The 25,666-nt window shown below is 40.0% G+C and overlaps 2 protein-coding genes across 28 annotated transcripts in view; one reads left to right on the top strand and one right to left on the bottom strand.

The window, feature by feature from the left end:
* DNAI4 (dynein axonemal intermediate chain 4) overlaps nt 1–19,415 on the bottom strand; it is a 99,775-nt gene extending 80,360 nt beyond the window's left edge. Inside the window, 3 exon segments of the mRNA XM_025983236.2 lie at nt 166–343; nt 19,136–19,249; nt 19,251–19,415. Coding sequence (XP_025839021.1) covers nt 166–343; nt 19,136–19,249; nt 19,251–19,303 — 345 coding nt within the window. The 5' untranslated portion in view covers nt 19,304–19,415.
* Nucleotides 19,383–25,666, top strand: part of MIER1 (MIER1 transcriptional regulator) — a 58,330-nt gene continuing 52,046 nt past the window's right edge. For 3 of the 27 annotated variants that reach the window (XM_072730607.1, XM_072730600.1, XM_072730614.1), the window contains exons 1-3: nt 19,822–20,051; nt 20,676–20,776; nt 23,513–23,589. In XM_072730607.1, coding sequence (XP_072586708.1) covers nt 23,530–23,589 — 60 coding nt within the window. In that variant the 5' untranslated portion in view covers nt 19,822–20,051; nt 20,676–20,776; nt 23,513–23,529. Of the gene's footprint in view, nt 19,568–19,675; nt 20,052–20,675; nt 20,777–23,512; nt 23,590–24,780; nt 25,073–25,666 lie in introns of those variants that run through there. The other 24 variants (XR_011995960.1, XM_072730598.1, XM_072730599.1 and 21 more) reach the window with 22 other exon arrangements.

The following is a 25,666-nucleotide window of genomic DNA, read 5'->3' as shown; positions in this document are numbered from 1 at the left end:
AATATTACGCTGTAAGATATGTAGTAAATACTCTAACAAAATTAACATATCATTATTAGAAGTGAGTTGATTATTTCAAAGCAGTATATTTTTTACTTTAACATTTTAGTCAAGGTCTTTATGGTATCATTTTCAATTTAAACTCAGAATTCTAAGGAACATTACCTGTATGACTGTCTTTGGGGTAGAAATATTCATTTTTTCTGTTTTTATCTCAGGTAGAATTGTCATGGTTTTTGACATAGCCATTCTACTTTGGTTTGCACCAACATAGCTTTTTGTGAAGCCTCCTCTTGCGGTGTTAATAAAGCTAATAGATTTCTTGGCCTGTGGGCCAACGCTCCTATATTAAGAAAAGAAAACATAAGACAAAGGATCATGACAGAAGGAAAAATAACCAACAACAAAATAGCAGACTTTCATTAGAAACATGGAAACAATCTGAATACATAAATAAGAAATAATAGCTACTTGAGAGTTCATTATGTGTAAGCATAGTTCTAGAATGTTTACATTCATTATGTCACTTTTTTCTCATGACCCCTAAGAGGTTGCTGTATCATTTTATATAAAATCACAGAGGCTTAAGAGAGAAATATTCCTCTGAGAATTGAAATTTGAACCTAAGCAGTGTGATCCAAAGTCTATAGTGATTTCTCTGGGTCTCAGTTTCTTTATTTGTGAGATGGGGATATTAATAGTTCCCTATTCATAGATTATTATGAGGATTAAATGGATTAATTTGTATATTATGGTTAGGAAGTCCCTTGAACATAGTAGGCATAAGTGAGTATACAGTGCAGCCACATAGGCAGAATGAAGCATGAGAAATAAAACCTGGAAAGAATATCGTGTTCCTGTCTCAACAATTACATAATTTTTAATAAGAAGAGAAGATAAAATCAAAGTGTTTGCATCCTGGAGAAAAAAATATGATTTTACTTTTGTATACTCTGCAAATTCCTTAACTCAAAACCCTATCTTGTCATTTCTTTGTTCTGGTACTGATTATACTGTGGATTTCTATAAAATAAGGATGATATTCTCTTAGATTATAAAAAGAAAATCTGTTTCCAAAGAAAACATTTTATTTTTCCATTATTATTTTTTAATTTTAATTTTAAGTAGGCTCCACACCTAACGTGTGGCTTGAATTCATGATCCTGAGATCAGGAGTTGCATGCTGTACTGACTGAGCTAGCCAGGCACTCCCCTGCCCTCTCCCCCCATCTCGCCCCCCAAAGAAAACATTTTAAATAGTACTTTTGCTTTCAAAACATAAAAGATCAGACAAGAATGAAATATTTTTAAATGGCAACCATCAATCCATTTTTCATATTTTATTTTTCATAGCTTTTATTACTATTTGATACATTGTTCTTGTTGTCCACTCCTCTACTAGAATGTAAGCATCTTCAGGGCAAGAACTTTGGTCTTGTTAATTGATATATTCCTAGAACCCACAACAGTACCCAGTATATTGTGGTCACTAAAGAAGGATTGTTTAAATAAATGGATTCCATTCATGTAGTATTTCAAATTAACATTCTTCTAAAGTATTTTACTCTATTCTCCCTCCTTCAGTGTCTAAATGACTTCACCTTCAACATCTCTAAGAAAGTAAGATCAGGTGAAAGCTCCTTAAATTATTTCTCTATTGTCATGTTTTTCTTTCATATCCTACAAACACTTCTAAATTCATCTTTCTTTTTTCAGCAAGAGTTGCCATTCCTATCTAAGGCTCATCTTTCTACTTGTGCTCTGAAAATCTGTCTGTTACTACTTTCTCACGGACTTTTGTCCATCAATAATTTCCTGTCTGCTACATATTACTTCCTATTTTTTCCCTTTGAGCATATAATTATGCTCCAGTCACCCCATCAACTTAAAAATCATTTTTTAGCCATGTCTTCCTCTATGTGTTACTTTATATACCCTTCCTTTCATATTCCAACTCTTTAAGTAGTCAAGAATACTACTTCCTTATTCCTCTTATCTGCTCCATAATTCACTACAATCTAGCTCTAACTCTTCTATCCTACTGCATAGAGACTACTTTCATTAAAATCACCTAGTCCTTCAACTTGTCAAATACAAAGACTCTTTTCAGTACTTATCTTTGTATCATTTGACAGTTGACCCTTCCTTCTTCTGTGAAACCATCATCTCCTATTCTTCAATGTCTTTGGGACCTCTAACCACTTGACCCTTCCATTTTCTACTAATTAGTACTTTTAGGTTTTTCTTCTCTATTTAATCCAAAATCCACAATTCATCAAATGAATCACTCTTTTACCATTACCTTCAACTTGTATTTGCTTTCTCCTTGACCTTTGCCCCTTCTATCCTTACAAAAGCTAGTCTCCTTCTATTTTTCCTTTATTAGTTTCCTCTTTTGAAAATTATACTCAAAAAAAAAAAAGAAAGAAAATTATACTCTGGCTCAAACCTCAGTTATCCAGTTGTTCCCTCCCTCTCTCTCCCTGGCTCTACACACACACACACATACACACACACACACACACACACACACAGACCTTGAGTATATGTAAAAACTCAGGGTTTCAATGATTTATATTATATTCTACTTCCTTATGGCAGTCTACCATCAGCACCACCTCCTTTCTTCCATTCCCTGAAGATTTTATATCCTAAATTACTGAACCTTTCTCACATAATCTTGTTCTCCTTGCCATGTCAGCTATTTATTCTCATGGTCATACATTTGACCTTGTCCCTAGCAAGGTCAACTGTCACTTCCTATTTTTGCAGCTTATATCCCTCCCCCTTTTTTTAATGATTTTTCTTGGGTAACTTACTCTTTTTTTTTTTTTTTTTTTGAGAAAGAGAAAGAGAAACCATGCAAGCAGGAGGGGAGGAGGGAGGAAGGGGCAGAGGGAGAGGGAAAGAAAGAATCTTAAGTAGGCTCCATGATCAGCACAAAGCCTGACATGGGGCTGGATCTCACAACCCTGAGATCATAACCTGAGCCGAAATCAAGAGTCAGATGCTTAACTGAATGAGCCACCCCGGTGCCCCTACACCTTCTTAATACCCAATTTCAAACAACTCTATTTCACTCCCTTCAACTCCATTATCACCTTTAAGCCCTTGATTCTACCCTGCTTTACTCCCTTACTCAACCCTCTCACATAATCCCTTTTCCCCTGAGCTTAAGGTTAATAAATATAATTCATAGTTAATTAGGCATACTTTGGACATGTTGCAGGTTCAGTTTTAGGCTACCACAATAAAGCAAATAGCACAATAAAGTGAGTAAAATGAATTTTTTTGTTTCCTGGTGCATATAAAGTTTTGTTTACACTGTACTGTAGTCTATTAAATGTGCAATAGCCTTATGTCTAAAAACACAATATACATAATTAAAAAATACTTCATCGCTAAAAAATGCTAACCATCATCTGAGTTTTCAGTGAATCATAATCACTGATCACAGTTCACAATAACAAATAATTAAAAAGTTTAAAATATTGCAAGAATTACCAAAATGTAACAGCCACTAAGTGAGCAAATGCTTGAAATGTGAGCAAATGCTTGAAAAATGGCACCTAGCTTGACACAGGGTTGCCATAAACCTTCAATTTATAAAATTCACAGTATCAACAAAGTGCCATAAAGTGAAATGCAATACAATTAAACCTGCATTATAACCCTTACAGTCTCATCTTCCTTCTCCTTTTTAAAATTCACTACACTGGGATCCCTGGGTGGTGCAGCGGTTTAGCGCCTGCCTTTGGCTCAGGGCGCGATCCTGGAGACCTGGGATCGGGCTCCAGGTGCATGGAGCCTGCTTCTTCCTCTGCCTATGTCTCTGCCCCCTCCCCCCCCCTCTGTGTGACTATCGTAAATAAATAAAAATTAAAAAAATAAATAAAATTCACTACACTTGCTGGCAAAACCAAAACTTTGTTTAATTACAATTATCTTCTAACTTTGAGCCTACACCTGTATATTAACCACATCTCTATCTTTTGTAAACTTGATATTCTACCATTTGCAACACATGTTTATGCCCAACACATCTTGTTCTGGACAAACTGATATGCTCAAGCACTGTGCCTGATTTCCTGCCTATCTTGTCACCTCCTCCCCTCCCATGGGCACAATTTCCCAATGCAAACCAGTCTATGCCCAACTGCCCCCTTTATCAGGCCCTCACACTCTGGGCCACTATATACACCTTCCCTAATCGCCCGATAGCCAGGTACCAGACAACTAAGGATGGTCTCTATGTTTCAGAACCCACTGATATTATTCAAACTAGCAATCTTAAGCCTGCTTATCATGCCTTACCTGTACCCTCCCACCAAAACCATAAAAAACATGGGACCACAGTTTCTCCCTTTCCCTCTTCCTGATGTCTGTCTGACCCCAGTGCTTTCCCACGTAGTCCCCTGTGGGACTGCCTGCCCTCTCCTCTTGAAAACTATGAGTAACAGACTATTTTTTTCAGTGGCAATCATCTCCTAATCTGCTGACCTAATACTTCAAGTTTTCTATTAATATGATAGATTTTAATTCAACTTCTGCAGCTAAATGAAGCTGGAGAAAAAATATCCGACCATGATGCCAGATCTCATTTTAAATTATGGATCATTAACTTAAAGTGTCTTTAATGTGCCAGCAATTATACTGTGGTACAAATCACTTTTTACTACACCTTCTAAGGCCACTATTTCATACTTCTCTCTACTTGATTGTCAACATCTACTCTCCTATCTTTTTTTTTTTAAGGTTTATTTATTTATTTATGATAGACAGAGAGAGAGAGAGAGAGAGAGGCAGAGACACAGGCAGAGGGAGAAGCAGGCTCCATGCCAGGAGCCCGACGCGGGACTCGATCCCGGGACCCCAGGATTGCGCCCTGGGCCAAAGGTAGGTGCCAAACCGCTGAGCCACCCAGGGATCCCCTACTCTCCTATCTTTACTTTCAGCTAATTAAGTGAGAAAATTGAGCTAATCAGGTAACTTTCAAATATTTCCACTGTTACTACTTTGCACCTGATTATATCTATGACTACATTCCTTATTTCTCTCTTGTTACTTTGGATGAATTAGCTATGATTCCAGCTTAGGTCAATTCCTCTACTCATGTACTGGATTCCATTACTTTCTACCTATTCAAGGACATTGTTCTAGTAATTCTCTCATGCATCATGAGCTTTTCTCACTCTACTGCATTATTCCTTTTAGCAGATAAATATGCCATTATTTCTCCTATCTTAAAAAATTTCTCTTGATTCCATCTCTCTACCTACCATCCCATTCATTTTTTCCTTTAATTATAGCAACTCCTTTGAAAGAACTGTCTGTACTTATTGTTTCTAATTCCAGTAAAGTTTTAGCTCTTATCATTCTTAAACCTGATCCAGTAAAGTTTCAGCCCTTATCATTCCACCAAAAGAATTATTGCCAAAGTCCTGTTACCTCCATAATATTAATTGCCAATGTTCTCATCTTACTTATCAGCAAAATTTACCCAGTTGCTCCTTCTTTGTTCTTTTTTTTCCTTCTTCGTTTTTTTCCTTCCTTCCTTCCTTCCTTCCTTCCTTCCTTCCTTCCTTCCTTCCCTCCTTTCCCTCCCCCTCCCCTTCCCCTTTCCCTCCTCCTCCTCCTCCTCCTCCTCCTCCTCCTCCTCCTCCTCCTGTTCTTCTTCTTCAACTTGGATTGCAAGATACATTTGTTATCTGGCGCTCTTTCTACTTTTTCTGCAGTGTTCATCCTTGGACTTCTTCCTATTTCTGTCCACACTCATAGCCTAGGTGAACTCATCCAATGCATGATTTAAATACCATCTATATGATAATGACTCCTAAATATATATCTCTAACTATACCATTCCTCTGAACCCTATACCCATATACCTACCTGCCTGCCTGACACCTCTAACTCAAAATTAGCAGGTGAAAAACTGAGCTCCTGACAATCTCACTCTCACCTTGTCCAGCAAACATACTCTTTTTGCAGTCTTCCCCCATTTGTTAAAGGTAATGCTATTTCAGTTGCTTGGGTGAGAAAATTTCAAAGTATATCCTGAGTCCAACCATTTTGTTATCACCCTTGTTGCCACCATCCTGGTACCAATAACTATTCTATCGTTCTTGGATTGTTGCAGTAGCCTTCTAATTTATCTTCTTGCTTAACTTCAATCCCCTGACATCTATTCGCCATATGGCAACCAGAGTGATCCTTTAAAACACAAGTTAGATCATATCACTACTATGCTTAAAATCCTCAATCTGTTTACCATCTCATAAAGCCTAAGTCCTTATTATGACCTAAAAGTTCTACATGCATCCAGTTATGTCTCACTTCATGTTCAATACTCTTTCTCTTGTATACTTAGCTCTTGTCACACTGGCATCCTTGATATTGCCAGGTATATTTCCCTATTGAAGCCTTTGCCCTTGCTGTTCCTTTTGCTTAAAATGCTCTTCACATGAAATGTACATATGTAACATCCTTTCTTCAGGTCTTTACTTAAAACCACTTTTTTAGTATAGCCTTCCCAGGCTCTCCTATCTAAAATGCCAAATACTCCTCTCAAATATTTCATATCCCCTTGCTTTATTTTTCTCCTTAGGACTTACTACCCAACATAATGCATCTTTTATTTAAATATATTATGAGTTAGCTGTTTATCCCCCACTTAGAATTTAAGTTCCATGAGGGTAAGGATTTGGGGCTGTTTTGTTCCCTACTGTATCCCTAATGTACTAAACACACAGTGGCTGCTTAATGATTATTTGTTGAATAAATAATCTGTAAGTCATTATATCTAATTCAAAACATGCAATTTCATACTTAGATGTTTAATAGCCTACTGGGTGGCTCCAGCTAAATATCTATAAGACACTCAAATGGACCAAGTCCAAGATGGCAGAGACATAAGAGACCTTAGTTTCATCTGGTCCAAGGAATTCAGCTAAATAGCTATCAAATCATTCTGATTATCTGCAAACTCAACTGGGGATCTAAGAAAAGAATACATGCAACTCTATAAATGGAGAACCAACTACTTTCTTCAAGAATGACTAGATGGAAAAACTCACCTCAAAAAAGAGAACAAGAGGAAGTACTGACTGCCTGGGACCTAATCAGCATGGATATAAGTAACATGTCAGTCAGAACTAGAATTCAGAATAATGATTATAAAGATACTACCTGGACTTGAAAAAAACATAGAAGACACTAGACAATTGCCTTCTGGAGAAATAAGAGAACTAAAATCTAATCAAGTCAAAATGAAAAAGGCTATTAATGAAATGCAGTAAAAAATGGAGGCTCTAACTGCTAGGATAAATGAGCAGAAGAGAAAATTAGTGATATAGAAGACAAAATGATGGAGACTAAAGAAGCTAAGAAAAAAGACAACTACTGGATCACAAGGGGAGAATTTGAGAGATAAGTGATACCATAAGTGAAACAATGTTAGAATAATTAGGATCCCAGAAGAAGAGGAAAGGGGTGGTGGTGGCAGAAGATATATTGGAGCAAATTAGAACAGAGAACGTCCCTAACTGGGGGAAGGAAGCAGGAATTCAAGTCCAGGAGGTGCAGAGAACTCCCCTCATAATAAAAATAGGTCAACACCTTGCTATATGAGTGAAATTTGCAAATCTCAGAGATAAAGAGAAAAATCCTGAAAACAGCTTGGGACAAGAAGTCTCTAACTTACAAGGTTAGAAACATTAGGCTGGCAGCAGACCTATCTACAGAGACCTGGCAGGCCAGAAAGGACTGGCATTACACATTCAGGGTACTAAGTGAGAAAAATATGCAGCCAAGAATATTTTATCCAGCAGGGATGTTATTCAAAATAGAAGGAGAGATAAAAAGCTTCTAGGACAAACAAAAACTGAAAGAATTTGTGATCACTAAACCAACCTTGCAAGAAATATTAAAGGGGATCCTTTAAGTGAAGAGAGCCCAAAGGTAACATAGACTAGAAAGGAATAGAGACAGTACACAGAAACAGTGACTTTACAGGTAATACAATGGCACTAAATTTGTATCTTTCAATAGTTACTCAGAATGTAGATGGGCTAAATGCCCCAATCAAAGGATACAGGGTATCAGACTGGATAAAAAAGCAAGACCCATCGATATGTTGTCTGCAAGAGGCTCATTTTAGACCTAGACATCTTCAGATTGAAAGTGAGGAGATAGAAAACCATTTATCATGCTAATGGACATCAAAAGAAATCTGGGGTAGCAATCCTCATATTAGACAAATTAGATTTTAAACCAAAGACTGTAATAAAGGATGAGGAAGGACACCATATCATAATTAAAGGGTCTATCCAACAAGATATAACAATAAATATTTATGCCCCTATCATGGGAGCAGCCAATTACATAAACCAATTAATAACAAAATGAAAGAAATACACTGATAACAATAGTAGTACAGGACTTTAACACCCCACTTACTGCAATGAACAGATCATCTAAGCAGATGGGAGAAAAAAGGGCTTTGAATGACATACTGGACTATATGGACTTCACAGATATATTCAAGCATTCCATCCTCAAGCAACAGAATACACATTCTTCTTGAGTGCACATGGAACATTCTCCAGAACAGATCACATACAGGGTCACAAATCAGGTCTCAAATTGTACAAAAGACTAAGATCATTTCCTGCATATTTTCAAACCACAATGCTTTGAAGATAGAACTCAATCACAAAAGGAAATTTGGACAGAACTCAAATACATGGAGGCTAAAGAGCATCCTACTAAAGAATGAAAGGGTCAACCAGGAAATTAAAGAATTTAAAAACTGATGGAAACAAATGAAAACAGAACTTTTCAAAACCTTTGGGATGCAAACCATGAGAGACTCCTAACTCTGGGAAACAAACAAAGGGCTGCAGAAGGGGAGGTAGGTGGGGGGATGGGGTAACTGGACAATGGGCACTAAGGAGGGCACTTGATGGGATGAGCACTGGGTGTTATAGTATATGTTGGCAAATTGAATTTAAATAAAAAAATTAGATAAGAAAAAAAAAACCAAAACCTTTGGGATGCAGTAAATGTGGTTCTAAGAGGTAAGTGTATAGCAATACAAGCCTTTCTGAAGAAACAAGAAAGGTCTCAAATACACAACCTAACTTTACATCTAAAAGAGCTGGAAAAAGAACAGCAAATAAAGCCTAAACCCACCAGGAGAAGAGAATTAATAAAGATTAGAGCAGAAATCAATGAAATAGACACCAAAAGAATAGTAGAACGGATCAATAAACTACGAGCTGGTTCTTTGAAAGAATTAATAAGATTGATAAACCCCTGGTCAGACTTATCAAAAAGAAAAAAGAACTCAAATAAATAAAATCATGAATGAAAGAGGAGAGACCACAACCAACACCAAAGAAATACAAACAATTATAAGACCATATTATGAGCAACTACATGCCAACAAATTAGGCAATCTGGAAGAAATGGATGAATTCCTAGAGATGTATAAACTACCAAAACTGAAACAGGGAGATAGAAAACCTGAACAGACCCATATCTGGCGAGGAAATTGAAGCAGTAATCAAAAATCTCCCAACAAACAAGAGTCCAGTGCCAGATGGCTTTCCAGGGGAATTCTACCAAGCATTTAAAGAAGAACTTTTCTGAAGCTGTTTCGAAAAAACAGAAATGGAAGGAAAACTGCCAAACCCTTCCTATGAGGTCAGCATTACTTTGATCCTAAAACTAGACAAAGACCCCACCCACAAGGAGAATTACAGACCAATATCCCTGATGAACATGGATGCAAAAGTTCTCACCAAAATACTAGCCAATAGGACTCAACAGTACATTAAAAGAATTATTCACCATGACCAAGTGGGATTTATTCCTGGGATGCAAGGGTGGTTCAACACTTGCAAATCAATCAACGTGACAAATTACATCAATAAAAGAAAGGACAAGAACCATATGATCCCCTCAATAGATGCAGATAAGGCATTTGACAAAGTATAGCATCCTTTCTGGATTAAAACTCTTCATAGAGTAGAGATAGAGGGGAACATAGCTCAATATCATAAAAGCCATATATGAAAAGGTCCCAATGAATAACATTCTCAATGGGGAAAAAAATGCGAGCTTTTCCCCTAAGGTCAGGAATATGGCAAGAATGTTCACTCTCACCACCGTTGTTCAACATAGTACTAGATGTCCTAGCTTCAGCAATCAGACAACAAAAAGAAATAAAAGGCATCTGAATTGGCAAAGAAGCCAAAATTTGTTACACTCAAGGTAATATCTCTATACTCTGGGGTATATGAAAATTAAACTTACAACTATTATTAAAGTCATGTAAAAGCCTTATTTTTAAAAAATAATAGCAGTCTTCCTATCGTAAAGGACTACAATGCAAATTCAATTTACAGGGATTTCGAAATTAAATCACATTTCCCAAAATAACAAGTAAAAGAAAGAGCTGTATTACTGACCACTCTGCCTTTTTGCATGTGTCTTGGTCCTTGCAGGTTCCCATTTCCAGCACCTTTTGCAAATGACATGATATTCTATGTGTAAAACCTTAAAGACTCCACCCCAAAATTGCTAGAACTCATACAGGAATGCAGCATAGTGGCAGGATATAAAATCAAGGCACAGAAATCAGTTGCATTTCTATACACTATGAATGAGACAGAAGAGAGAAATTAAGGAATCAATTCCATTTACAGTTGTACCAAACCCCATAAGATACTTAGGAATAAATCTAACCAAAGAAGCAAAGGATCTGTACTCAAAAAACTATAGAATGCTCATGAAAGAAATTGAAGAAGACACAAAGAAATGGAAAAACATTCCATGCTCATGGATTGGAAGGACAAATATTGTGAAAATGTCTATACATTCAATGCAATCTCTATCAAAATATCACCAACTTTTTTCACAGAGCTGAGACAAATAATCCTATAATTTGTATGGAACCAGAAAAGACTGCAGAGAGCCAAAGGAATACTGAAAAAGAAACAAAGATTGATGGAACAGAGTAGAGAATCCAGAAATGGACTCTCAACTCTATGGTCAACTAATCTTTGAGAAAGTAGAAAAGAATATCCAATGGAAAAAAGTCTCTTCAACAAACTGTGGGAAAATTGGACAGCCACATGCAGAAGAATGAAATTGGACCATTTCCTTGTACCATACACAAAAATAGACTCAAAATGGATGAAAGACCTAAATGTGAGAGAAGAATCCACCAAAATCCTAAAAGAGAACACAGGTAGCAACCTCTGTAACCTCAGCCACAGCAACTTTTTGCTAGACATGTCTCCAAAGGCAAGGGAAACAAAGGCAAAAATGAACTATTGGGACTCATCAAGATAAAGAGCTTTTGTACAGCAAAGGAAATAGTCAACAAAATCAAAAGGCAACCAGCAGAATGGGAGAAGATATTTGCAAATGCCTTATCAGACAAAGGGCTAGTATCCAGAATCTATAATGAACTAATCAAAATCAACAACTAAAAAATAAATAATCCAGTCAATAAATGGGCAGAAGACATAGGCATTTCTCCAAAGAAGACCTCCAAATGGCCAAGAGATACTTAAAAAAAAAAATGCTGAACATCACCCAGCATCAGAGAAATACAAATCAAAAACACAATGAGATACCACCTCACACCAGTCAGAAGAGCAAAAATTAACCACTCAGGAAACAACAGATGTTGGTGAGGATGTGGAGAAAGAGAAACCCTCTTATGCTGTTGGTGGGAATGCAAGCTGGTGCACCCACTCTGGAAAACAGTATGGAAGTTCCTCAAAAAGTTGAAAATAGAGCTACCCAATAACCTTCCAGTTGCACTACTGGATATTTATCCTAAAGATACAAATGTAGTGATCTGAAGGGGCACCTGCACCCCAATGTTTATAGCAGCAATGTCCTCAATAGCCAAACTATGGAAAGAGCCCGGGTGTCTGTCAACAGATGAATGGATAAAGAAGATGTGGTACATATACAGAATGGAATACTACTCACCCATAAAAAAAAGAAATCTTGCCATTTGCAATGATGTGGATAGAACTAGAGGTTATTATGCTAAGTGAAGTAAGTCAATCAGAGAAAGACAATTATCACAGATCTCACTCATATGTGGAATTTAAGAATCAAAATAGAGGATCATAGGGGAAGAGAGGAAAAAATAAAACAAGATGAGATCAAAGAGGGAGACAAACCATAAGAGGTTCTTTTTTTTTTTTTTTAAGATTTTTATTTATTCATAGAGACAGAGAGAGAGAGAGGCAGAGACACAGGCAGAGGGAGAAGCAGGCTCCATGCAGGGAGCCCGACGTCGGACTCAATCCAGGGTCTCCAGGATCACGCCCTGGGCTGCAGGTGGCGCTAAACCGCTGCGCCACCGGGGCTGCCCCGTAAGAGGTTCTTAATCATAGGAAACAAATTGAAGGTTGCTGGAGGCAAGAGAGGTGAGGGGATGGGGTAACTGGGTGATGGACATTAAGGGGGCACATGATATAATGCACACTGGGTATTATATAAAACTGATTAATCGGGATCCCTGGGTGGTGCAGCGGTTTGGCGCCTGCCTTTGGCCCAGGGCGCGATCCTGGAGACCCGGGATCGAGTCCCACGTCGGGCTCCCGGTGCATGGAGCCTGCTTCTCCCTCTGCCTGTGTGTCTCTGCCTCTCTCTCTCTCTGTGACTATCATAAATAAATAAAAATTAAAAAAAAAAAACCTGATTAATCATTGACCTCTATCTCTGAAACTAACAATATATGTTAATTGAATTTAAATTAAAAAAATAAAGGAATGGATTTGAAAATAAAAAAAGACATCTCAAACCAAATAGATGCCTAATGAAATATCATATTTACTCATAAACCAGTTCTTTCTACTCTCTATAGGACCCAAATAGAAATGAATTAGTGAATGATGTTACATTTATCAATTACCTAGTTATTGGGATCTCTTGAGAGAGGATTATCAGTGAACCCCCTCCATCTTCATACTTATAAGTTTTATCAGAAGGAACCATGTTTATTATGTCCATAGTTACAGTATAGCTCTTAGCATTCTGCCTGGCAAAGTAAGAAATCAGAAAATACAGACCACTTTTTGAAAGAAATTGAAAGAAGTACCTGTAGCAATTATGTGAGAAATTTATGGTACATCTCTAACTACTTAGAAAATATGTTTTCAAAAGGGGCAAATTAGAGAAGATAACCACTTTGAGGTTTCAAGAGGTAAGCACTTTGAAAACCATTACACCTGAAAACAGTCATCATACAAGTGGTCATGTAGAGCTCTATGGACATTCTTGAGTTTTCCAAAGCAGGGACCTAATTTGTTTTGACTCCTGCATCTTCAGTATCTACGCAATAACAAAAGTATAAGGCATTAAACAGGTATCTGTTGAAAGAACTCCTGATAATCACTTCCATGAAAACAGGGGCAAATGACATTAAAAACATGCTATCCATCCACAAATCTTGCTATGAAATAAATAATCACAAGGAAAAATAAGTGTGGCTTGTGAAAGTTTCTGTATTTAGCCCCTTATTTTAATGAGATGATGGTAATTTCCATCTAAAACCAATAAATTTCTTCCACTTATTCAAGTTATTTATAAAACACTGTACATAAGGTAAGGCCTTGTGCTACACACTGGCAAGGATACAATATGAATCAGATCTATGAGCCCTAAGGAGCTTACAATCTAATAGATAAAACATGTATATGATTATAATAGAAGTACAAAATTTTAGGTGCCACAAAGGAAGTACACAGAGGATGAAATGAGCATTGTGGTAAGATTACTTTGGATGAGAAGTATGAACAGAGAAATCACGACAGTGACATCTGACTTAGGCCTTAAATTTAAATAGAATTCAAAAGAAATATTTGGGATGTGCATGTATTTGTATTTGGTGCAGGAGGAGGTGAAGGAGGACAAGGGTATTGGAGCAGAGTGAAAAATGCACCCTGAGGAAAGACCTTTGTGAACGAGAGTAGAAAAGCATGTGGTATGTACAGGGAATCCTAAATAATTCAATTAAATGCATGAAGGAAAACAAAGTTAACCAAAAACAAAAGAGCCAGGCTATGTTTTTGGATTTTTTTTTTTTTTTTTTTACAAAAGCAAGAGACTGGCTTTGAAGGTTTTTAAGCAAAAGAGTAAAGTGACCTAAACAATTTTCCAAAAATATTTAACTGTATGTAGGAACATATGCAGGAACATAGTAGAAGTAAGACCGTTAGTTAGATGCTATGGGAATAGCTCAGGTGAGAAGTAATCAAGGCTTAACATGGAGCAGCAGATATAGACATAAAACAAATACAAGATACACCTTGTGTTAAGCATGTCTTTTTATTTTTCGCATTTTGGTGTTTTGACATCAAAGAACTTGCTGACCCTGGAGGGACTGCCCCACCCAAGGTTAATCAAATCCTATACATAGTAAAAGATTTACCCACAAGCACCCTTACATCTGCAAACCAGCCAATCCAGAGCCTAACCCTTACCAACTCCTTTTCTCAGGCTCTCAAATCTCTTTCTGGGTCACTATCCACCTGCCCTAATCCCCCTTACAACAGGAACCAGAGCCTTTTGAAATTATCCAAACGAGCCAATTCTAAACCTGTTTGTTCTGCTTTGTCTATTCCTCCCACAGAAACCACAATAAAGGTTCTTGTCCATGTTTCCCCTTGCTTGTTCTATCTCCTGACTGGCCCTTGTACTTTCCTATGTGGAACCCTGTGTGGCAATGGCATACCATGCCTCCTTTTTCTATAGATCCATGAATATTAAAAAAAAAAAAAAAAAGACTTCTCCCCTCGTAAGAGTCATTTCCATGTCTATAAAACATAAAAACATATCTTAGGCACCCTTAAAAGATAGCAGATACAGAACTGATAGGACTTGGTAATAGATAATAACAATGCCACTTAAACTTTAAATTTCAAAGAACATCCACCTGTATTTTATAATTTAATTCTTATAATAACTTGTAAGATATTTAAAGTCATGTTTTACAAGTAAGAAAGCTTAAACTCAAAGGTCTATTTAAATGCTCAAACTCATCCAATAATTCATCTGTTTCTTTATTTTTACATTAAGGTTAATAATAGTACGTATCTCATATAGTTAAGGTGGGGATTAAGTTAGTTTTCTAAAACACAGTTAAAAAGTTCAATTGTAGACATGTTCATATTAGATATCAGTGATATCTTGGTGTAGCTGTCTGGTGGCAGTTCAAAATGCAAGAGTAAAGTGAATTTCAAGGAACAAAAGTTAGAGTTGGAGATTCAGATTTGAGAATCTTTGCATGGAGATGATAGTAAATGAACAGAGTCCTAAAATAAAAACCTAAAGGCACAAAGAGAAGGTAACAGAGCTAGAGGGAGAAGCTGGAGATAAAAGAAACCAGAAAAGTGGCATTTAGACCAGTAATAAGTGAGCCAATAAAGCTCAGGGTTGAGGAGAGGAAGATCAATATTGTCAAATGCTACAGAGAGGCAGAAAAGTTAAGAAAGCCCATTGAATTTGATGACTTTTGAAAGCTTTCAGTCACTCATTACTGACCTTTGAATAGAAACAGAGACAACAGACTGCAAGGGTTAAAGAATGAACATAGATGTTTCTGGTTCAACATGTAAAGACCACAAGTCACCAATCTTGTTTTTATCACAAGAAAGACTTAGCAAACTGAAAATCAACAGGTCTCTTTAGATCCATCAGATCAGTTTATAGATAAACCACTGGCCCCAAAGTTGGACAAGCAGGAGAAAGAGAATCACAATTTACTGGGAACAAACTCTGCAACTAGGGTGTTTGGTAGGAAATAATAGGTAGTGAATGGTAGGAAAACTTAAAGTGTAATTGACTGCTGGAGACTGAGTGTAAACTAATTTTGAAGATAAAAACTCTCAGGGCCCAGTCTCACTCACCGAGCCCTACAAAGACACCCATCAGCCTCTCAGGAAGATGATCAGAGAAAAATGCCCTCATAATTCCAGCATGGGAATAGGACATAACCATTCTAAAATATACCCAGAATTTTCAGTTTTCCTTAACAAAGGTCTGGCTTCAAGGAAAACTATTTTAGCAGAGCCTAATCAACATGGGGGAAGGGAAATAAATACACAACTCCAAGTTTTCCTCTACATTTCTTGTTCTACCTGAGAAGGAAAAAAATATGAGAAAGACTTTTGAAGGTCATAGCTCAAGGTCAAAGGTCCACTAAAAGACTAAGACCTAATTATAGGATTATGGAACATTTTCTCTCCCCTCAATATCTTACCATCACACCAATAGGTCTCCTTCCTGTACAATAACAGGGGATTGAAATAGGAAGAGCTGCAAGGCTCAGGCTCCAAGGAGTCTCTAGGGGAATGTAAAAAAAAAAAAGAAAAAAAGAGACAAAAAGAAGGACACTGGAGGAAATTGAAGCCTCATAAACCTACTGCTACAGTAAACACAGCCTAATTCCTAGCCAGATAAACATAAAATCTCACACTAAAGGCTTATTTACTTCAGTTCATATTACATGATGCAACATGTTCAGCTTTTAAACAAAAAATTACACAGCACATCAAAGGGCAAAAAACAGTCTGAAGAAACAAAGCAAGCATTAGAGCAGACTAAGATATAGTAGAAATTTTGAAATTGCCAAGAATGGGAATTTAAAATAATTATTCTTAATATGGTAAGAACGCTAATAAAAAAAAAGTGGACAGGTAACATGAAAACTCAAAGAACTGAAAGGAAATGCATAAATTTGTAAGAGAGTAGAACAGAGGGGCTGGGCAGAGAAGTGGGATAGGGGCATTGAAGAAAGACTGGCTGTTTTATCACGCTGGGAGATTGTTACGCTAATGGTAAACACCTAATCCAGAAAAAATGGGAGAAAGTAAAAAAATGTGAAATACACGTTTCATGAGATCCTTTCCAAGATCAGCATTAAATCTAAAAGGAAGAAGATGAGAAATAACATATTAGGTCAAACAAATGGTTGTAATTTTAAAATCTGAAATTTTGCTTTGACTGGATAACATGGCTATCTAAAAAAGTGAAGGTTATACTACTTCCCACCTGATTCTTTCCTTAATAGGTAATCTGTTATGAATCTGCCCTTATTTAGGAAATCCCCAAGAGAATTCATGAATTCAGCTTAATTTTACTTTGAGATTTCCATACCTATAAGTATAAACAAAAACCAGACAGGATGCACAGTAACCAATATTACTCACATACATTATTCATTCGTTCAGTAAGCAAATAGAATGCTTTCTTCATTCAAGGCAATGGCAGTGAACAGAACAAAAATGTCTGTCCTATGGAATACCATAGTTTGGGTGAAGACACACTGATGAACATGTATATTATATACCAAGTAGAGATAAGTTTTATAGATAAGTTTAAACCAGGGTTGAGGAACTGGAAGGGCTAGGAATTAGAAGTATTATATTACTTTATGAGAAGTGGTTAGAGAAGGACTTTTTGATAAGATGACATCTGAAGGAAATAAGTGAGTCATGAAAGTATGTGGAGGTGCAATATTCCAAAGAACAGCAAATGCAAAAAAAAAAAAAAAAAAAAAAAAAAAAAAAAACTCCACAAAAAAACAGCAAATGCACTGGCCGTAAAGTGGGAAAATAATGTGTCTGATATTGTTGTGGAACAATCAGCCAAAGGGAAGAGTCCAAAGTGAGATCCTGTGGGGCTCTGTAATGATGTGAGTTTTTACTGAATGAAATGGAAAAAACTGGAGGGTTTTGAGAAGAGCCATAGTGACTACCATGTGTAGGGTGTTAGTAAGAAGACCATTTAGGTGGTTACTATAATGTTACAGGGACTTCTATTAGTCTTGATTTATTTTGCGGGTAAAAATGATAGAATCTGCTGATGGAGTGGGGCATTAGAGAAGCCAAAAGAAACTGCAACGTTTTTTTACTGAGTAACTAGAGGAGCAGAAACTGCTATCTAATGAAATGGCAAAGACTGCAGAGTAGAGAAGAGGGGGAAATAAGGTTAGTTCTGCATATGAATTATGAGATGCCTATTAACTTCTAAGTACAGATGTTGATTTTCTTGAACTCTGGTTTTTGGAAGAGGTGCCGGCTAGAGATATAAATTTATGAATCATCAGTGTACAGGCGATTTTTAAAGGCATAAGACAAGAGTGAAGGAAAGGGGTCTAAAGACTGACTGCAGCAGCACTCCAATATTTAGATACGGGAAAGAAGAAAAGGTACCACCAAAGTATTTTGAAAAGAAGTAGCCACAAAACAAGGAGAGAACTAGGGAGGAGTGGGGTCCCAGCAACCAAATGAAACGATTCAAAACGAGAAGCGGAAGGGCTAAGAAACTGAGAAATAAGACCTTGCATTTCGATGGGCGCCTATTGCCGACCTTCACAAAAAAAAAAAACAAAAAAAAAAACAAAAAACAAAAACCAAAACCGGTTTCGGTGGAGTGGTAGAATGGACAAAGGGCCCTGAGAACCATATTCAAGAGAGAATGTAAGGGTCTCTCCCAGGAACTTTGAGAGTCCTGGTAAGAATGATAAGCTGGGCTGCAGATTGGAGGAGAGATGCTGAAGGTCTGAGAAGAGAGAACAAAAGTGGTCTGAAGTGTAGGAGAGCGGATGAAGGAGGAAACTTTAGTGCGGCTGCTGGGGCAGCACCAAGGCATCTTTTGAGGTTTGCAAGCAAAACAAGTCCTCAGAGCTGTGCGCTCTCCTCCAGCTTCTCTCTCCGGTGTTGCAGAAACGGCAGAACGTCCTTCGCAGGAATGGGTTTTAAAGCACGGAGGCAGGAGGTTTTAGAGCACCTGGACCACAGAGCACAGTGAACCTGCGGGCTGAATGGGGGCAACAAGCTTGACCGGCTGACCGGAAAAACCACCCCAGGAGTGTCGGGAGGGAGAGCGGTTCTAAACAAAGCAGATCTTTTCCCGTAGGGCGAACACGGCAGTTGGGGGGTGGGGGTGGGGGTGGGGGCCCAATAAGGCCGTACGAGGCCGAGGAAGGGGACGCCGAGGCAGGAGAGCCCCGAGGGCCGTCTGAGCACGGATGCAGGAGCCCGGGTCTAAAAGAGCTCCGTCAGGGCCCCAGAAGGATGGACTAAGTTCTCGGCGCCGGACTTACAGCCAGAGGTTCTGCTGCTTGCGGCTGTTTCCTGGAGAGGTGGGCATGGTGGCGACAGGCGGCGGAGTGCTCGGCGCCCCCTTCCCTAGCTGCTTCCGGACTCCCTGGACCCCGACGCCCGGCGCTAGCGGCTCCGGCTGCGGCTCCGGAATGTTTGCCGGGCGTCATGGAGACGGAGGAGCCCCGGCTCAACAAGCGGCCGCGCGGTTGGCTGGCGGCTGGAGACCGAGAGGAGGGCGGAGGCGAAGGGGAGGGCAGAGGGTTGGTGGAGCAAGAGGAAGCTCCGGACGACGACTAGAAAAAGGAGGCGGGCGGCCCGGGCCCCAGGCCCCGCCCAGGTTCTGAGTCTCCCCGGCTGCAGGCGGATGGATGGGGCTTCTTCAGGCGGTGGCGGCAGCAGTGAAGGTGGCGGCGGCAGCAGCGGCAGCGGCTGTAAGTGCAGCCTCCATACACCATCTCTCCTCTCCTAGTCCTGATTGGGACGAGGGGCTCCTAAGGTGTCCCCGCTCCCCTTTCTCCCCCTCCCCTCCCCCACCGCAGAGCACCGCCCGGAAGACCCTTAACTTCCGGGGAGGGGCTGCAAGAGAACGCGCCCGGCCCGCTCCTCCCTCCCCGAGGGCGCCGGCCCCCCCGAGGCGCATGCGCAGCTGCCCTCCTCCGCGCTCCCCCTCCCAGCCCGGTCTTTTGCTTTGGTGGCGGCGGCGGCGGCGGCGGCGGCGGCGGCGCGCTGGGAATCCGCTGCGGTGTGAGTTCGTCTCGCCCAGTTTGCTTCCGCCCCTTTCTCCTGTCGGCCCCGAATACGGTCGGGGTGGGGCTAAGCTGACCATCCCCCCTGTGGCTCCGCCTCTTTTCCCCTGTGGATACGGGTTCGGTCCCAGCCCCTGGGAGGCTCCTGCTTGCACTGCAGTGCCCCGTGGTGAGCGGGGTCCTGGGCGGGCCAGCCCATTTCGGAGGGGAGTGAGGGAGGGGAGAGAGACACTGGAAGAGGGCATTGAGATGAAGGAACGAGGCCCTGCCAGCCCGTGGGAAGATCCCTGGGGACAGATGCCTACCCCTCCTTGAAATGGCCTTGTTCTTGCAGCTTTTCGTGGAAAGACCTCTGGCTTGGAGCCCATCTCTGGTCCCCGTTTGCTGTGTGACCTTGGGCAAGTCACTGCCCCTCTCCGGGCCCCTGTTATCCCTAAAGCTTCCTCCAACGCTTAAACTCTTAATTTTGCAGAAAAGCTTATGCAGTTACAAGACTGGCCCTTCTACTGAGGCCGCTTAGCCCAGATGACGCGGAGTTGACCGAACCTTCTTTCTTCAGTCATGGATGGAATGAGGCGACCTATTTATTGGGCCGCTTTTATTCCTTGACCGTCGGTTACCAATTGCATGTCTCAAGGCTAATTAATGTTTTCCTAAAATTGTCATGGGATCCTTGTCCTAATTCTTGGCTATCTTAAAAATTAGAGACAGGCTGAGAATTAGAGACATGGTGAGCTTGTGGTATCATCGTCTCTGGGCTCGTTACTACTGAGGCTCTCTTTCTTTGATCCAGATGGTGTGGTGGCTCGATTCTCCCAGTGCCTGGCTGAGTTTCGGACGTGGTTAAGAACCAACTGGTTGAGGTTCAATGCAGACAAGACGGATGTGATGCTGGTAGGCAGGGGCACACTTGGAGATTAAGGGAGGGAAAGTCCAAACTCCCTCAAATAATATACATACTCCGTTACCCTTTCTGTATATTCCAGTGTTTGAGAATTGATGATAGGCCAATAATTTCCAGAGTTGGGGGTGAGATAAAAATAACATGTCAACAATATTAGGGCTATAAAAATAACATTTTGTGATAATCTGATAAAGTGGGGTCATTCGATAAAACTCTTTATGTAAAAAAAAAAATTATGGAAAAAAAACCCTGTTACTTGAAGAAACAAAAGGCTATGTAAGTGTTTTGGGGTGGCATTAATAATAAAAACTAAACTAACAAAAAGATGATGCTGATTCTTGCATAGATGTGGGGCTTCCGAATGTATTGCATTACTGCTTTGTAACCTGCGTTCTGCATACTAAAGTAAAGGTAAACTCTCAATTTATCAGATATCCTTTTTAAATTTTTTGATATGCAGGTATTTTCAACCAAATTAATAGATATTTGTCAATTTTTACCTGCATTTCATGTGTAGGTTGACACTTTCAAATAAAAATTTTAGTAAATAGTCTATCAATCTCAGAAGGACTCACAGACTCTGAAAATGGTTAGGTAGAGAATTTGTTTTTAAGATTTTGAATCTGCTGCATTCAAACAGTCCTAGAGCCTAAATTGTTACAGGTATTTTCTTGGAGCATTATGAGAGGTTCCTGGGTTGCATAACATTTTGTTTATGTAGTATAGGTATATATCTTATATTTGAGTCAAGTATTGGTCCTGAATAAAAGGTTATATTTCTTAGGTATATGTAAACTGCCAAAGACTTTTATTTATTGGTTAGTTTAAGGTACTGGCTGAAGTAAAATTGTGACCTTAAAAGGCTTTTGTTAAAACCAAAATAATAATTGAAAGGGGTGTGTGTGTGTGCGCGCGCGTGTGTGTGTGTGTGTGTGTGTGTGAGTGTGTGAGATAGCTTCTATAAAAATATTTAATGACTTTTAATGGAGTATCTAGTAAATTGCTTAAAAATGATTTCCAAATATGATAGCAGTTTTGAGAAACTTAAATGTGGTGAAAGTTAATGTTAGTTTGCCTGAAACTAAGGAAGCCTTTAGGTGGGGAATGGGAGCTCAAGAGGCATTTATTCAGGCTTTGTATAGTGGTTTTTTTGTTTGTTTGTTTTGGGACATTAGCCACAAACCTCACATAAAATTGGAATTAACCACACTTTTTAGTTTAACTTTAAAATATTTTATTATCCAATTCTAACAATTACCATTTTAGATATCACATTAATAAATACTATATAAACGGTAATGATTTTAAACAGCTCATAGGTATTGGTGTATTTTTTCATACCTTTAACTCTGTTATGTCTTATTTTTAGGTCTTCTAGTATTATCGGTAGGCATTAAAGATTTATATTTTGTTAACCTAAGTATAAATATTGATTGTTTGCACTTAAATACAAAGAAGACATCTGTTGAATTAATCCAAAGTGCTGAAAAACTCAGGGAAGTGGATGGAAGTAACAAGGAGATAGATTCTGGTTTAATAAAAAGAAGAATGTTCTAAACGTACAGCTTTTTCTGAAAAGAGCAGCCTCTTCATCAGACAGTAAGTCATTGAAGGTGTTTTAGCATAGGCAGAAAAGCCTGATAGTGGGGACACGTAATGAGGGATTCCTATCTAGACAAGGTAGAAATTGACTGAAAGACCTCTAAGGTCCCATCCAACACTGAGATGGTGTGTGGCTCATGAATGTTACTTTTCATATATTTGATACTGAGGAGGTAAGCAAGAGTTTTTGAGAAAAACTTTACTTTCCTTAAAGTGGTTAAATTTTGAAGGATAAGTATATCATGAGAATAAAATGGGAATAAAACTATACTGAATTCATTAGTAATGTGTTACTAATGACTTAACAATATTGGAGCTATTTCTAACTTTATATATTTTTAGAATATCTAAGCCTAAAAAAAGGACTGAACCCGCATTTACTAAAAAGGAAGGAGAAAAACATGGAATTTTTCCTCTAAGTGATGCCACTTAAAATTAATAAAAATGATTCACAATATTAATAAACTTAAAAGTCATTTATCGGTAAGAAGGATTCCCTTCAAATAAGTCCCAGATCCGATTTTCCTGACAATTTCAGAATTCATTCTGTAGCCTAAGGGGCCATGATCCCCAGCTTTTTAATCATAATTGGGATTTTTTTTGTTGAGGTTTAACTTAAGAATCAAAGAGTAAATGGGCTTAAGCAAGCAAGTTATTCCTGTACCTTGCATTTTGACAATACTTTTTAATTTCTGTGAACTAAATTTCATATATTAGTTTAAATGGAAAATCCTCCTTTATCCCATGTTATTTTAAAGCCTGAGTTTCTACCTCTAGGCCCCTTATTCTGTCTTTACCCACCCCAGGTCTATGCACATCAATTGTTCTTTGTCTTCAGCTGTTTTCCATCAAACATCTCAAAGTGAAAACTATTTAAACAGAAACTGACTTGTCAGAAACTGTTTTTTGAGTCCAAAGGACTAAGGTAATTCAGTAGGGTAACTCTATGTACCTGTGCTAAAATATTTATTCTCCCCCCAAGGAATCCTGAAAAACACTTTTATAAAAGTATTCTAAAAAAATAAAGTGAAAATACTGTACAGTACAGTTAATGGTAAAAATTGTTTGTAGATTTGGGAACCTTAAAGTTTTCCTTTCTCTTCTTTCCCTTGCTTTTCTTTCAGTAGAAAATGTGCATCAGATGTTTATGTTTAATTGGTTTACAGACTGTCTGTGGACTCTTTTCCTGTCAAATTACCAGGTAATGTCCTTTCACTTAGCAGCTACTTCATATACCTGTAAATGCACAAATTATTCATGCACAAATTATTATCGGACATAAGAATTTCAAGTTAATGTTGAATCTTTGGAAAAAGGAAACTGCTTAATAGAGTGTAGAATTTTAAGGGAATACAAATAATTTAAGAAAACAGCCCATATTGCATTGTAAGTTGAGTATTAAAGAAAAATTGTAAATGTGCACATTTATGCAGTATATGGTGGTGCTGGCATCACATTATTTGGAAGGAATGACTTTTTATATTTGGTTGATTTGGGTAATCATTTTTGAAATTGCATTAAGAACCCTTGAACATTTAGGGGAAAACAATCTTTTTGAAATTAAGATTTTTAAACTCCTGGTTGAGTAAAATATGTTAGTGCATGTTTTAATATCACCTTTGCATTAGCCAGTATCTGCCTTAGTAGTGGAAGGGAAACATGTTTGTTATTTTGCAATCATTGGCGGTGCAGTCATGAGAGTTGGCGTTGAAGGCCAATTGGCAGTTCTAGGCCAAAATTTTAAAATAAACTTTCAAATTGCTGGCATTTCAGGCATTGCAAATAAGCAGGTTTTCCCTAAATGCAGTCAAGTCAGAGATTACGAATATCCATCAAAGAGCAGCTTTTCAGTATCTCGCATTTAGAAAATTTCTCTAATTGTGCAAAATCCAAACGTTGCACAATTATGTTGCTCCTGGCATCTCAGGAAGTGTGTGAGGGGAAAAAAAAAAAAGCCAGTGAGATGTGAGGACAGCAGACTACCTGTATCCACAGCCCCTTTCCTTAATCTCTGCTCTGACCTCTAGGATTTGGGGATGTGGGATTTTACATTCCCTGTCAGGAATCAACTGAGAGAAATACTTGTCAAGAGACAGCCGCTTTCAAAGCGCTCTACTTTGCGCCCTTGCCCTTGTTGCATCACAGCGACATCCGTTTTCCAGCAAATGCACTTCAAAAAAGGCCTACATGTAGAACACGACGTATCTTTTCCGCTGCGCTGTGAAGGCTGAACGCGGCTTTTTGGGGCACTTTCCTTGCCCTCTCTGGTCCCTTAGGGCCCTCTCCTTCAGCGGGCGTCGCGGACCGGCCAGGGCGGGGGAGGCGCCCCGCGCGGAGATGCCCACCTCCCCCCAACACCCACCTTGGCTCCGCCCCCTCCGCGCTCCTCCCCGGGAAGGCTGCCGCGGGGCCGCGCGCGCGCCCCTTGTGCGCGCGCGCGCGCCGGCTTTTTCCCTCCGGTCCTGCTCAGCCCGGGCGCCGCGAGGGGGCGGAGTGGGGTGTGGTGGGCGCGCTCGGGCGGCTCCTGCGCGTTCCCGCCGAAGCAGCGGCGGCGGGAGCGGCCGAGGCGGCGGCGGCGGCGGCGGCTGGAGTCCTGTAGCCGAGTCTCACATCCGGGTTCTGGCCGTGACCCAGCTGCGGCCGCCGCGGAGATGTGACCCGTCAGTACGGCAAATATGGCGGAGGTAAGGGAGCGAGCTCCCCCTCCCCGTCCCGGAGCCGGGCGCCCCCGGGCCCTGGCCGGGGAGGAGTGGAGTGGGCCTGGCTAGGAGAGGCCCAGCCCTGCTGGCGCCACTGCCCACCTGTTGTCCGGAACAGGCCGCGCTTTTGGGCGGGAGCTTTCCCTGGAACTTAGTTGGGATGGGTCCGGGGGCAGGAGGAGGCGGAGGCGCAGTTGGACTTCGGGGGCAGTTTGAAGGGTCGAGCGCTGCGTGGTAGTGCGTGCCGAGGGGGGTGCGGGGGTGCGGGGCTGGGCGCCCGCCGGGCAGGGGCGTCGGTGGCGCAACTTCGCCGGCCGGTGCGAGGGGCCGGGAGGAGCTGCTGCTTCCTCTTCTGGCGAAGTTTCTTCCCTCCCTCCCCGAGATGCTGTTGCGCCCTTCCGCGTCGCCCCCACCCCTTTGCTGCTGACACCCAGTCGGTGTGAATGGGGAAAACGTACGGCAGGACGGCCTTTCGCTCTCCTCCTGCCGACGGTGCTGAGATGAGCGTGGAGCACCAAGCCTGGCCTCCCGCAGGCCGGCCGTTCGGGCCGGGGACTCCCGGGTGCCCCGGCACAGTGC

Source organism: Vulpes vulpes, chromosome 12, assembly GCF_048418805.1.
Source record: "Vulpes vulpes isolate BD-2025 chromosome 12, VulVul3, whole genome shotgun sequence".
Classification (NCBI taxonomy): domain Eukaryota; kingdom Metazoa; phylum Chordata; class Mammalia; order Carnivora; family Canidae; genus Vulpes; species Vulpes vulpes.
This window is presented reverse-complemented; position numbering and strand designations above follow the sequence as displayed.